Genomic DNA, 12,404 nt, shown 5'->3' with positions numbered 1-12,404 from the left:
CATGGAGCCATGATTACCTGATGGCAGCTCTCCATGCTGCTCATCTCTCTTGCAGCCTCTCTAATCAGGATTTTGTCTCCTGAAGCCATTTCCTGCAATTTGTCCTTATGTCACTCATGGCCTACCCATGGCTGTCCTCCCCTCCACTTTCAACCTCGTGCATCTCTTGACTCAGTTGGTCTCCACATGCTTGTAAGAGGTGAACCTCTCCAATCTGTCACCTTCGAGACCAGACCAGAGCCGGACCTTCCGACCCACAGCTGGTCATTACGGTACATTACGGTACCACTGTGTCACAGCCTCAGGAATGCTGGCTGCCTGGCCTCGATGCTCGCAATAGCACACAGCCTAGCTAGGATGTTTCCTCTGCCTACTCCTTAGCATCAGGACTCTATCACTCTGCTCCTCCTCCCCTACTCAATGTGTAAACTCTTGTAAATGAAGAAATGTTTATTCCTTTATGTTTTTTACTTTATGATAATTATTTCTTTTATTTATTTATTTTTTGTACATTATGTATGAAGGAATGTGTGTGGATGAAACTGATTAACACCCTAAACCTATTGGACAACCCCCAAGATAACAGACGGATGTCTGTTATCCCAAGGAGTTGTCTGATAGTTCTTCATTGCATAAAGAATATGTAACTATAAAATTAAAACACATATGTATGGTATGTAATAAAATTAAAGTATACAGTTGAAATTTTACTCTACCTTGTAGGTGCTGTAGCTCTCAAAGCTTTTTCAAATGGCCAGTGCATGAGTGCTGATGCTGTGTGAGTATGTACACTTGTACAGTACATACAAGACACATTTATACATTTTCACAGTACATGTGTACACACTTATTAAACAACTGTGCTGTATACTCAATGTAATACACTTGAATACTGCTCTCATATCTTGGGTGGTTCTTCTATCCAACTGTTAGATAAGATAGAATCAAAGGCATTTCGTCTTATTGACTCTGCTCCTTTAGTCGATAATCTTTCTTCCCTTTCTCTTCACCGCAATGCTGCTTCACTCTCTCTCTTTTACAGGTACTTTAACGGGCAGTGTTCGGTGGATTTGTATCCTGTTTGCCTCCAGCAAGGTAGTGGGCTCGTGACACTCGTCTTGCCTGCAGTGCCCACCGTTTCTGTGTGGATGTCAATCAAATGAGAATAACCTTCTTTCCTCACACAGCCAAACTGTGGAATGCTCTGCCTTCTGTGTTTCCATACTCTTACAATCTGTCTCACTTCAAAAAGCTGGTTTTCCGGCATATTCGTGGTCTTTTCTCTTTTATTTTCAAATTCTCTTTACTTTTATTTTTTTGCTCCTTAGGCCCTGTTGTGGGTTGATGACCTGTGTCTGGGTGAGCTATTCCCTGTAAAAAAAAAAAAATACTGTATACTTAAATTGTCTTATATATTGTAGCAGATTTAGAACTCACAGTGAAGTACAACAGAGGTGGTATTTACAGTGCGGGCCACACATTGAAACTAAGATGCTGACGTGAACTCAGACTTTCCCTCTGGTTAACAGAATGTTTCTCGGGATTATCGAACATTATCACACATCGGTTTTAAAATCCTGTTCTTTCGGCTTTTGAGAGGTGTCGCCCCGATCAGTCTGTTATTTCGAAGGTACCCCCAAAATTCCGGGTCAGGAAGGCATTCCCTATAATACAATACAGTACTGTACATTGTTTCTTATGAGAAATTTAATTTTGCATACTGTATTGAATTTTACACTCAACAAGGGTTTTCTGATTCAGAATCCTTGCAATAAACAAAGACTATCTGTGCATAGTTTTTAAAGAATATCGTTATTCAATTAAATGTGTACTGTACTTATAAAGTCTTAGCTGTTATTTTAGTACTGTATGTTTTTGCGGAAATGTATTTGTTACATACAATTTTTTATGGACATAACCCTTCTGTATCCAGAAAAATGCCTGTACAGAGACTCATAGAGTGCTGTGACCCAATTGTAGGCAAATTTCTCCAAACAATTATACTGTATATGGACGATCTGACCTTCCCGTAGTGTTTCTATAAGTGTGAATTAGGTATACTGTACAGTATTTTAACACTGGCTGCCCCAACAGATCTGTTCACAGCTGCATTGATTGATGAAAAATGTTGGACAAATTTCATGAAGTTTTGAATATCTTCATTAGTTTCTAGAAAATCAGAAGTCAGAAAAAATTGATGATTAGTGATAAAGTTGATAACAGTGATCTGACTTTCCTTGGGATTCTAGCAGTGCACAAAGAAGAAATGTTGTTGTTAGGCCTTTTATTTTTCAATTAAATGGAAATTTGTCTGGCCTGACAACAACAGCTAGTATATTTTGTTTTCATGCCCCCCTTCTTTGTTGTTGTGATAACTTGCCATCAATATTCATCTTAACATTACATTAAATATGTATTTTTGCTTGCCCTAATACAATTTTATCTAAATGCATGACATAATGTATAATTATGTAAAATGAATGCATCGTGCATGAGTGTCCGACTCCATCTTGCAGAGCTGTAAGAGTCCAGTGTTAGCAAAAGTCCTGCAAGTATTTTCATATTACTGTACTGTACAGTACTATCAGTATTTTACTTACCATGAGGTGCAAAACTCTCTTAATTGGTCACCTGGACTATGCTAGAATCTGAAATGCTTGATCCATCAGAAACGCTTTTTCTATATATAGACATAAAGACAGTAACTACAGTACACAGAATTATTAGGTATTGGAAACACATAGGAAGTTATCTTTTCTATCTGCTAAAACCTTAATGTTGTAAATTATTTAATGTAGAAATTGCTTTACATAACTATTTTCATATTGTATTTCAAGTACCCTGTACATTTTTTTAGTTAAAAGCTAAATGGGTTAAAAATCATGTGATTGGAATTAACTGTGTTTGAAAAGAAACTAAAATGTGTCAGGTTTAATTTGATTTGATTAGAAGCACAGCAAGAAGTTTTGTGTAATTGGATCCTATAAGGCTGATGGCCTTTTAAAGGTAGTGCTGATACACCACAGTAAATACTAAGCCTTCAACACACAAGGAGGTAGCATGGCTGGCACCGAACTTAAATCAAGTGCTGTATCCACTCGGTTCCCTTATCCCTAATATTGTAGTAGAATAAGACCACATTGACCAATCACCATCTAAAGCAGTCTAGAAGGACGTTATCAATAGTTCAATAGCTGGCAGTATTGAATAATCAAACCATAGACACATCACCAAAAGAGCCTTAATAAGTCAATCACTTTCAGGTCAATATGCCATTAGCTTGTCAATTATACAGTCCAGTACTTTATTATTAGGTTACTGTATTATGAAAATACCAATAGGCCACAAGGGAGGATCCATACCAGGTTTTTCGGGTTCCAGAATCTTGTCATAATTTTCCCTGTATCTGAGCACCCAGCAAAAGGTAAAATATATAATTATGATTAATATAATTTGTACAGGGAAGCATTGCATGTTCCAAAATCACATTGCTAAAGCTGGCCCATGTCAAAGGAATAATTCCACCACTTGCCGGTTTTGTTCAGTCATGTGAGGTTAAAAAGGATTATAGTGTGTTTTTTCTCAGCTGAGAAAAGATGCCCCTCCCCCTCCTCAAGAGTTACAGCTGATTGGCGGTTTCATATCTGTTCGATTTTGTCCTGAAGTAATGATGTATTTCTAAACGAGTTTATTCATAATCGTTGGGGTGACCGTTTCTGACGAGAAAGATATTTAGCTAAATTATATAAAGATACATACATTCATTATTTCAAACAGGAGCACATAGGAAGTTGATCAGAAATCTTATACAGTACATGAATTAACTGTTAAACTCTGGTAACAAATACTGTACACGCTTTCGGAGGACGCATTTAATATATACAGTACTTATTTTTACCGACAATAAGGCATACTAAGATAAATTACATATCAGTAAAACTACATTATGCAAACTAACATTTTAAAATGATTATGAATAAACTCGTTTAGAAATACATCATTACTTCATGAAGAAATCGAACAGATTTGCAACAGCCAATCAACTGTAACTCATGAGGAGGGGCGGGGCATCTTTTCTCAGCTGGGAAAAACACACTATTGTAACAACGTTGATACTTTAATGTGATGGGATTAGTCATGATTGGCAATGCCCAGGGAAAGGATTGGTCCTAGGTCACCGTGTGTGACTGTTATGCCGTTTGTGAAATTACCCATCTCATGAACAAGGTAGTTATTTTGGCTAGTTTATGAAATGGGTTCCTAACCTAACCTAACTTTGGAGTACCATAGGTGGTGAGTACCATCTTTCATATGTATCATGTAACATCCGTCATGTGTCTCATGTAACATCCTTCATGCCTCTCATGTATCATGTACCAGTACTCATTACTGTGTAAACCTCAAACACACACACATACACACATATGCACACACACAAGTACTCATTAGGCTACTCTCTCCCACAGATCGTCGTTCAGCTTGGTATCGTTGGGAGGGACCCGTTACTGTAGCCCCTACGTTGGTCCTCAGAGACTTTGGCACTCATGGGGAAGGTAAGTACTGTACTATGATGGTGATATCTCTGTTAGCCAGAACAATTGGTGCAGAGCACTACCAGGAATAAGAGATTTCTGGGTAACGAGACAGCTCTCTCTAAGCCAGAAAAATCCCTCATCACAGGAATTTTCTGGGTAATAGAAAAATGTTCTCTTGGAAGTTCCCAAAATTGCACATTACATCATCTCTCCAACCTGGAAAAATATTTACCATCTGGAATATTCCAGAAAATGCTCCTGATTTTTATTTCTCAAACCCGAGAAAAAAAATCCCCCATCCCTGGAATTTTCTGGGTACTGGGAAAATTTTCTCGGGATTTTCCAGAAAATGTGCCCCTTGGAATATCATTCCCAAAGCCGTAATTTTTCAGAAAATTCCGGCTGTGGGAACGACTTTCTGAGAAAATTTAAATTTAAGCTATTGGAGGGTTCCTGTTAAGAGGGATTCCAGCTAAAGGAGATATTACTACATGCCATGATCATATGTTTCGCACATGTGTCCCTCGTGTATTGCACACCCGAATTGCACCATATTTTCTCAGTAGCATTTATAGATTTCGTTGTATTCCAGATATACTGTATATTGTAGTCTTTTTAAGACAAATGAGACAGGAGGAGCTGTTTATTGCTCGAACATTTCGACCACATAGCGTCTTCTTCAGAGAGTAAATACAAAAGACACAGACATGAACTTATATACGACTCGGGTCACTCACTTTTCTGGACGCCTCAGAACTCTGCCTTCTGATTGATTATTTTGCCTTGCTGACTCACCCTCTCCAATGATTGATTGATTGATTGTGGTACAGTAATTACATCCGTGGTAACACAACAGCTTAGGTTAAATGTTGCTGAATTAAACTAAGGGCTTAAAAGACTAAAATCAAATAATGCAAGGTAAAAAAACATGAGTAATAAATAACATAGAACTTTCGTAAAATCATTTAAACGTACTGTTCGTGAATAAAACTCAAAGCTTGTATAGAAGGCAGGCTTCTTCCATGAAGGAGAGGATGTTCCCTCCCACGCTACCCCCTCCCCCTTTCCACTACCAAAGAGAGACAGTAAGACCCGTCTCCCCACGGCACTGGCAGAGGTGCTTACAACTAAGAACTCTGAGACTGGGGCACTCCTCCAGGAGGTGTCGAACAGTCAATGGGACCAGGCAGTCACCACAATGAGTCAAGTGTGTGGGCCAATGTGGAGGTGGGGTAAAGCAGTCTTCCGGCAGCGTGACAGTCCCTGTTATCCCGAGGCACGCAATGCAGGGTGGATATCGTAGAGCTTGTTGGCTCTGACTGTCAGAGCTGACAGCATCCCACCTGCATTGCCAACTTGAGTGGATGGCAGCTGTTATTACTGGCTTCATATCAGAGGCAGATCATGACCTCATCTGCCGAAATGCAAGGTATTAGGTCAGGGGTTTTCAGGGAGACTTACAATTTTTTTCTGGAAATTGAAAAGTGACATGCTTAAATGGAAAAGTTAGTCTATATTCATGATAAAAAATATATAAGGGGGATTTAAAACCTAGGGGCACAGCATAATTGGCGTCTTAAATGTTACAAATGTGTTTTTTATTACATGGGTTCTCATTAATAACAGTAATTACTGGAATCAAAAATTTAAATGATGAACCCAGATCCTTCATGAGTATGTAAAAGAGTACCTTCATATGAAATTTGAGCAAAATATACGCCATGAACTCATCTGCTGAAATGCAAGGTATTAGATCAAGCATTTTCAGGACGACTTACTTTTTTGGGGGGTGGGAAGTGAAAACTACTATGCTTAAATGTTAAAATTAGTCTATATTGATGAGGAAATATATAGTATATAAGGGGGATTTAAAACTTACAGGCACAGCATAATTGACATTTTAAATATTCTGAAGGTGTTTTTTAAATGCAAGGGTCATTAATTAACACTAATTACCAAAATATAAAAATTATAAACCCAGATCCTTCATCAGCTTGCAAAGGAGTACATTTGAACACTGTGTTGAAGAATGACCCACTTGATGCTGTGGAGGACAACACTGTGTTGAAGGATGACTTACCTGAAGCTGGAGGACAGCACTGTGTTGAAGAATGACCCATTTGATGCTGTGGAGGACAACACTGTGTAGAAGGATGACCCACTTGATGCTGTGGAGGACAACACTGTGTTGAAGGATGACCCACTTGATGCTGTGGAGGACAGCACTGTGTTGAAGGATGACCCACTTGATGCTGTGGAGGACAACACTGTGTTGAAGGATGACCCACTTGATGCTGTGGAGGACAACACTGTGTTGGCCCATGATGCTGTGGTGGACAACACTGTGTTGAAGGATGACCCACTTGATGCTGTGGAGGACAACACTGTGTTGAAGGATGACCCACTTGATGCTGTGGAGGACAGCACTGTGTTGAAGGATGCCCATGATGCTGCAGAGGACAACACTGTGTTGAAGGATGACCCACTTGATGCTGTGGTGGACAACACTGTGTTGAAGGATGACCCACTTGATGCTGTGGAGGACAGAAACTGTGTTGAAGAATGACCCATTTGATGCTGTGGAGGACAGCACTGTGTTGAAGGATGACCCACTTGATGCTGTGGAGGACAACACTGTGTTGAAGGATGACCCACTTGATGCTGTGGAGACAACACTGTGTTGAAGGGTACTTGATGCTGTGGGGACAACACTGTGTTGAAGGATGACCACTTGATCTGTAGGACAGCTGTGTTGAAGGATGACCCACTTGATGCTGCAGAGGACAACACTGTGTTGAAGGATGACCCACTTGTGCTGTATGGACAACCTGTGTTGAAGGATGACCCACTTGATGCTGTGGAGGACGAAACTGTGTTGAAATGACTTTGATGCTGTGGAGGACAGCACTGTGTTGAGATGACCCACTTGATGCTGTGGAGACAACACTGTGTTGCAGGATGACCCACTTGATGCTGTGGAAGGCACTGTGTTGAAGGGTGACCCACTTAATGCTGAGACAACACTGTGTTGAAGGATGGCCCACTGATTGTGGAGGTCAACACTGTGTTGAAGGATGACCCACTTGATGCTGTGGACGACAACACTGTGTTGAAGGATGGCCCTTGATGCTGTGGAGGACAGCACTGTGTTGAAGAATGGCCCATTTGATGCTGTGAGGACAACACTGTGTTGAAGGATGACCCCCTTGATGCTGTGGAGGACATCACAGTGTTGAAGGTTATTGATGCTGTGGAGGACAACACTGTGTTGAAGGATGACCCACTTGATGCTGTGAGGACAACACTGTGTTGATGCTAGAGATAACACTGTGTTGAAGGATGACCCACTTGATGCTGTGGAGGACAACACTGTGTTGATGCTGTGGAGGACAACACTGTGTTGAGATGACCCACTTGATGCTGTGGAGGACAACACTGTGTTGAAGGGTGACCCACTTGATGCTGTGGAGGACAACACTGTGTTGAAGGATGACCCACTTGATGCTGTGGAGGACAACACTGTGTTGAAGGATATTTGATGCTGTGGAGGACAACACTGTGTTGAAGGATAACCCACTTGATGCTGTGGAGGACAACACTGTGTTGAAGGATAACCCACTTGATGCTGTGGAGGGACAACACGTGTTGAAGGATGACCCACTTGATGCTGTGAGGACAACACGTGTTGATGCTGTGGAGGACAACACTGTTGATGCTGTGGAGGACAACACTGTTGATATGTGGAGGACAACACTGTGTTGATGCTGTGGAGGACAACACTGTGTTGATGCTGTGGAGGACAACACTGTTGATGCTGTGGAGGGCAACACTGTGTTGATGCTGTGGAGGACAACACTGTTGATGCTGTGGAGGACAACACTGTTGATGCTGTGGAGGCAACACTGTGTTGATGGTGGAGGACAACACTGTTGATGCTGTGGAGGACAACACTGTGTTGAAGGATAACCCACTTGATGCTGTGGAGGACAACACTGTGTTGAAGGATGACCCACTTGATGCTGTGGAGGACAACACTTTGTTGAAGGATAACCCATTTGATGCTGTGAGACAACACTGTGTTGAAGGATGACCCATTTGATGCTGTGGAGGACAACACTGTGTTGAAGGATAACCCACTTGATGCTGTGGAGGACAACACTGTGTTGAAGGATGACCCACTTGATGCTGTGGAGGACAACACTGTGTTGAAGGATGACCACTTGATGCTGTGGAGGACAACACTGTGTTGAAGGATGACCCACTTGATGCTAACAACACTGTGTTGGAGGCAACACTGTGTGAAGGATGACTTGATGTGGGAGACAACACTGTGTTGAAGGATGACCCACTGATGTGAAGGACAACACTGTGTTGATGCTGTGGAGACAACACTGTTGATGCTGGAGGACAACACTGTTGATACTGTGGAGGACAACACTGTGTTGAGGCTGTGGAGGACAACACTGTGTTGATGCTGTGGAGGACAACACTGTTGATGCTGTGGAGGGCAACACTGTGTTGATGCTGTGGAGGACAACACTGTTGATACTGTGGGGACAACACTGTGTTGATGCTGTGGAGGACAACGCTGTGTTGATACTGTGGGGACAACACTGTGTTGATACTGTGGGGACACTGTGTTGATACTGTGACCACTGTGTTGATACTCTGAGGACAACACGTTGATACTGTGGAGGACAACACTGTGTTGATGCTGTGGAGGACAACACTGTGTTGATACTCTGGAGGACAACGCTGTGTTGATACTGTGGAGGACAACACTGTGTTGATACTCTGGAGGACAACACTGTGTTGATGCTGTGGAGGACAACACTGTGTTGATACTGTGGAGGACAACGCTGTGTTGATACTGTGGAGGACAACGCTGTGTTGATACTGTGGAGGACAACACTGTGTTGATGCTGTGGAGGACAACACTGTGTTGATACTCTGGAGGACAACACTGTTGATGCTGTGGAGGGCAACACTGTGTTGATGCTGTGGAGGACAACACTGTTGATACTGTGGGGACAACACTGTGTTGATGCTGTGGAGGACAACGCTGTGTTGATACTGTGGGGACAACACTGTGTTGATACTGTGGGGACAACACTGTGTTGATACTGTGGGGACAACACTGTGTTGATACTTGAGACAACACTGTGTTGATACTGTGGAGGACAACACTGTGTTGATGCTGTGGAGACAACACTGTGTTGATACTCTGGAGGACAACGCTGTGTTGATACTGTGGAGGACAACACTGTGTTGATACTCGGAGGACAACACTGTGTTGATGTGTGAGGACAATCTGTGTTGATACGTAGGACAACCATACTGTGGAGGACACTGTTGATACTGTAAACACGTTGATGCTGTGGAGACAACATGTGTTGATACTCTGGAGACAACACTGTGTTGATATCTGGAGGACAACGCTGTGTTGATGGTGTGGAGTACACATGCTGTGGAGGACAACACTGTGTTGATATTTCGGAGGACAACGCTGTGTTGATACTGTGGAGGACAACACTGTGTTGATGCGTACAACACTGTGTTGATACTCTGGAGGACAACGCTGTGTTGATACTTGGAGGACAACGCTGTGTTGATACTCTGGAGGACAACACTGTGTTGATACTGTGGAGGACAACACTGTGTTGATACTCTGAGGACAACGCTGTGTTGATATGAGGCAACGCTGTGTTGATACGTGGAGACAACACTGTGTTGATGCTGTGAGGACAACACTGTGTTATACTCATGACAACGCTGTGTTGATACTGTGGAGGACAACACTGTGTTTTACTCTGGAGGACACTGTGTTGATACTGTGGAGGACAACGCTGTGTTGATACTGTGGAGGACAACACTGTGTTGATGCTGTGGAGGACAACACTGTGTTGATACTCTGGAGGACAACGCTGTGTTGATACTGTGGAGGACAACACTGTGTTGATGCTGTGGAGGACAACACTGTTGAGCGGCCGGTTGTTGGCAGTTCAGGCTACTTATTGGACCTTTAAAGCTGTTGTCCCGATGGTCCATCACGCCCCCTTCTATTTGTTGTCAGTCACGCCCATCTTCTTTTAATTGTTCATCATGGCCACCTTTATATGATGGTCCGTCATGGCCACCTTTATATGATGGTCCGTCATGGCCACCTTTATATGATGGTCCATCATGGCCACCTTTAATGATGGTCCATCATGGCCACCTTTATATGATGGTCCGTCATGGCCACCTTTATATGATGGTCCATCATGGCCACCTTTATATGATGGTCGATCATGGCCACCTTTATATGATGGTCCATCGCGGCCATCCTTATAGATGGTCCGTCATGGCCACCTTTATATGATGGTCCATCATGGCCCCTTTATATGATGGTCCATCGGCCACCTTTATATGATGGGTCCTGGCCACCTTTATATGATGGTCCATCATGGCCACCTTTAATGATGGTCCATCATGGCCACCTTTATATGATGGTTCATCATGGCCACCTTTAATGATGGTTCATCATGGCCACCTTTATATGATGGTCCATCATGGCCACCTTTTATATGGTCCGTCATGGCCACCTTTATATGATGGTCCATCATGGCCACCTTTAATGATGGTCCATCATGGCCCTATTTTTATGATGGTCCATCGGCCACCTTATATGATGGTCCGTCACGTCACCTTTATATGATGGTCCATTATGGTCACCTTTATATGATGGTCCGTCATGGCCACCTTATATGATGGTCCATCATCCACCTTTATATGATGGTCCATCATGCCACCTTTATATGATGGTCCATCATGGCCACCTTTATATGATGGTCCTCTGGCGGCCACCTTTATATGTCCATCATGGCCAACTTTTAATGATGTCCATCGGCCACCTTATATGATGGTCCATCAGCCACCTTTATATGATTCCGTCGCCACCTTTATATGATGGTCCTTCATGCTACCTTATGATGGTCCATCATGTCACTTTTATATGATGGTCCATCATGGCCACCCTTTATATGATGGTCCATCATGCCTACTTTATGATGTCCATCATGGCCACCTTTAATGATGGTCCATCATGGCCACTTTATATGATATCTGGCCACCTTTATATGATGGTCCATCATGGCCACCTTTATATGATGGTCCATCATGGTCACCTTTATATGATGGTCCATCATGGCCACCTTATATATGGGTCCATCATGGCCACCTTTTAATGATGTCCATCATGGCCACTTTAATGATGGTCCATCATGGCCACCTTTATATGATGGTCCATCATGGCCACCTTTATATGATGGTCCATCATGCCACTTTATATGATGGTCCATCACGGCCACTTTATATGATGGTCCATCATGGCCACCTTTATATGATGGTCCATCATGCCACCTTTATATGATGGTCCATCATGGCCACCTTTATATGATGGTCCATCATGGCCACCTTTATATGATGGTCCATCATGGCCACCTTTTATATGATGGTCCGTCATGCCACCTTTTATATGATGGTCCATTATGGTCACATTTATATGATGGTCCTTCGCCACCCTTAATGATGGTCCATCATGGCCACCTTTAAATTACATCATGCCACCATGATGGTCCACACCTGCCATATCCATCATGCAATACCATGACAATGGTCACCTTTGTATTGGTCCATCATGGCCACCTTTATGATCGTCCATACACTTATAGATGTCCATCATGGCCACCTTTAATGATGTCCATCATGCCACCTTTAATGATGGTCCATTATGGTCACCTTTGAGTGATGGTCCATCATGGCCACCTTTATATGATGGTCCATCATGGCCACTTTATATGATGGTCCATCACGGCCACCTTTATATGA

At 42.6% G+C, this 12,404-nt stretch overlaps 1 protein-coding gene across 2 annotated transcripts in view; it reads left to right on the top strand.

The window, feature by feature from the left end:
- The window catches only part of LOC121871032 (oxysterol-binding protein-related protein 1-like), a 175,781-nt gene that overhangs the window by 57,354 nt on the left and 106,023 nt on the right, over positions 1-12,404 (top strand). For both annotated transcript variants that reach the window (XM_042373093.1, XM_042373094.1), the window contains exon 14: positions 4,467-4,553. In XM_042373093.1, coding sequence (XP_042229027.1) covers positions 4,467-4,553 — 87 coding nt within the window. The remainder of the gene's footprint in view (positions 1-4,466; positions 4,554-12,404) is intronic.

Source organism: Homarus americanus, unplaced genomic scaffold (assembly GCF_018991925.1).
Source record: "Homarus americanus isolate GMGI-L3 unplaced genomic scaffold, GMGI_Hamer_2.0 scaffold52512, whole genome shotgun sequence".
Lineage (NCBI taxonomy): Eukaryota > Metazoa > Arthropoda > Malacostraca > Decapoda > Nephropidae > Homarus > Homarus americanus.
Note: the sequence above shows the minus strand (reverse complement) of the source record. Positions and strands in the feature narration are given on the sequence as shown.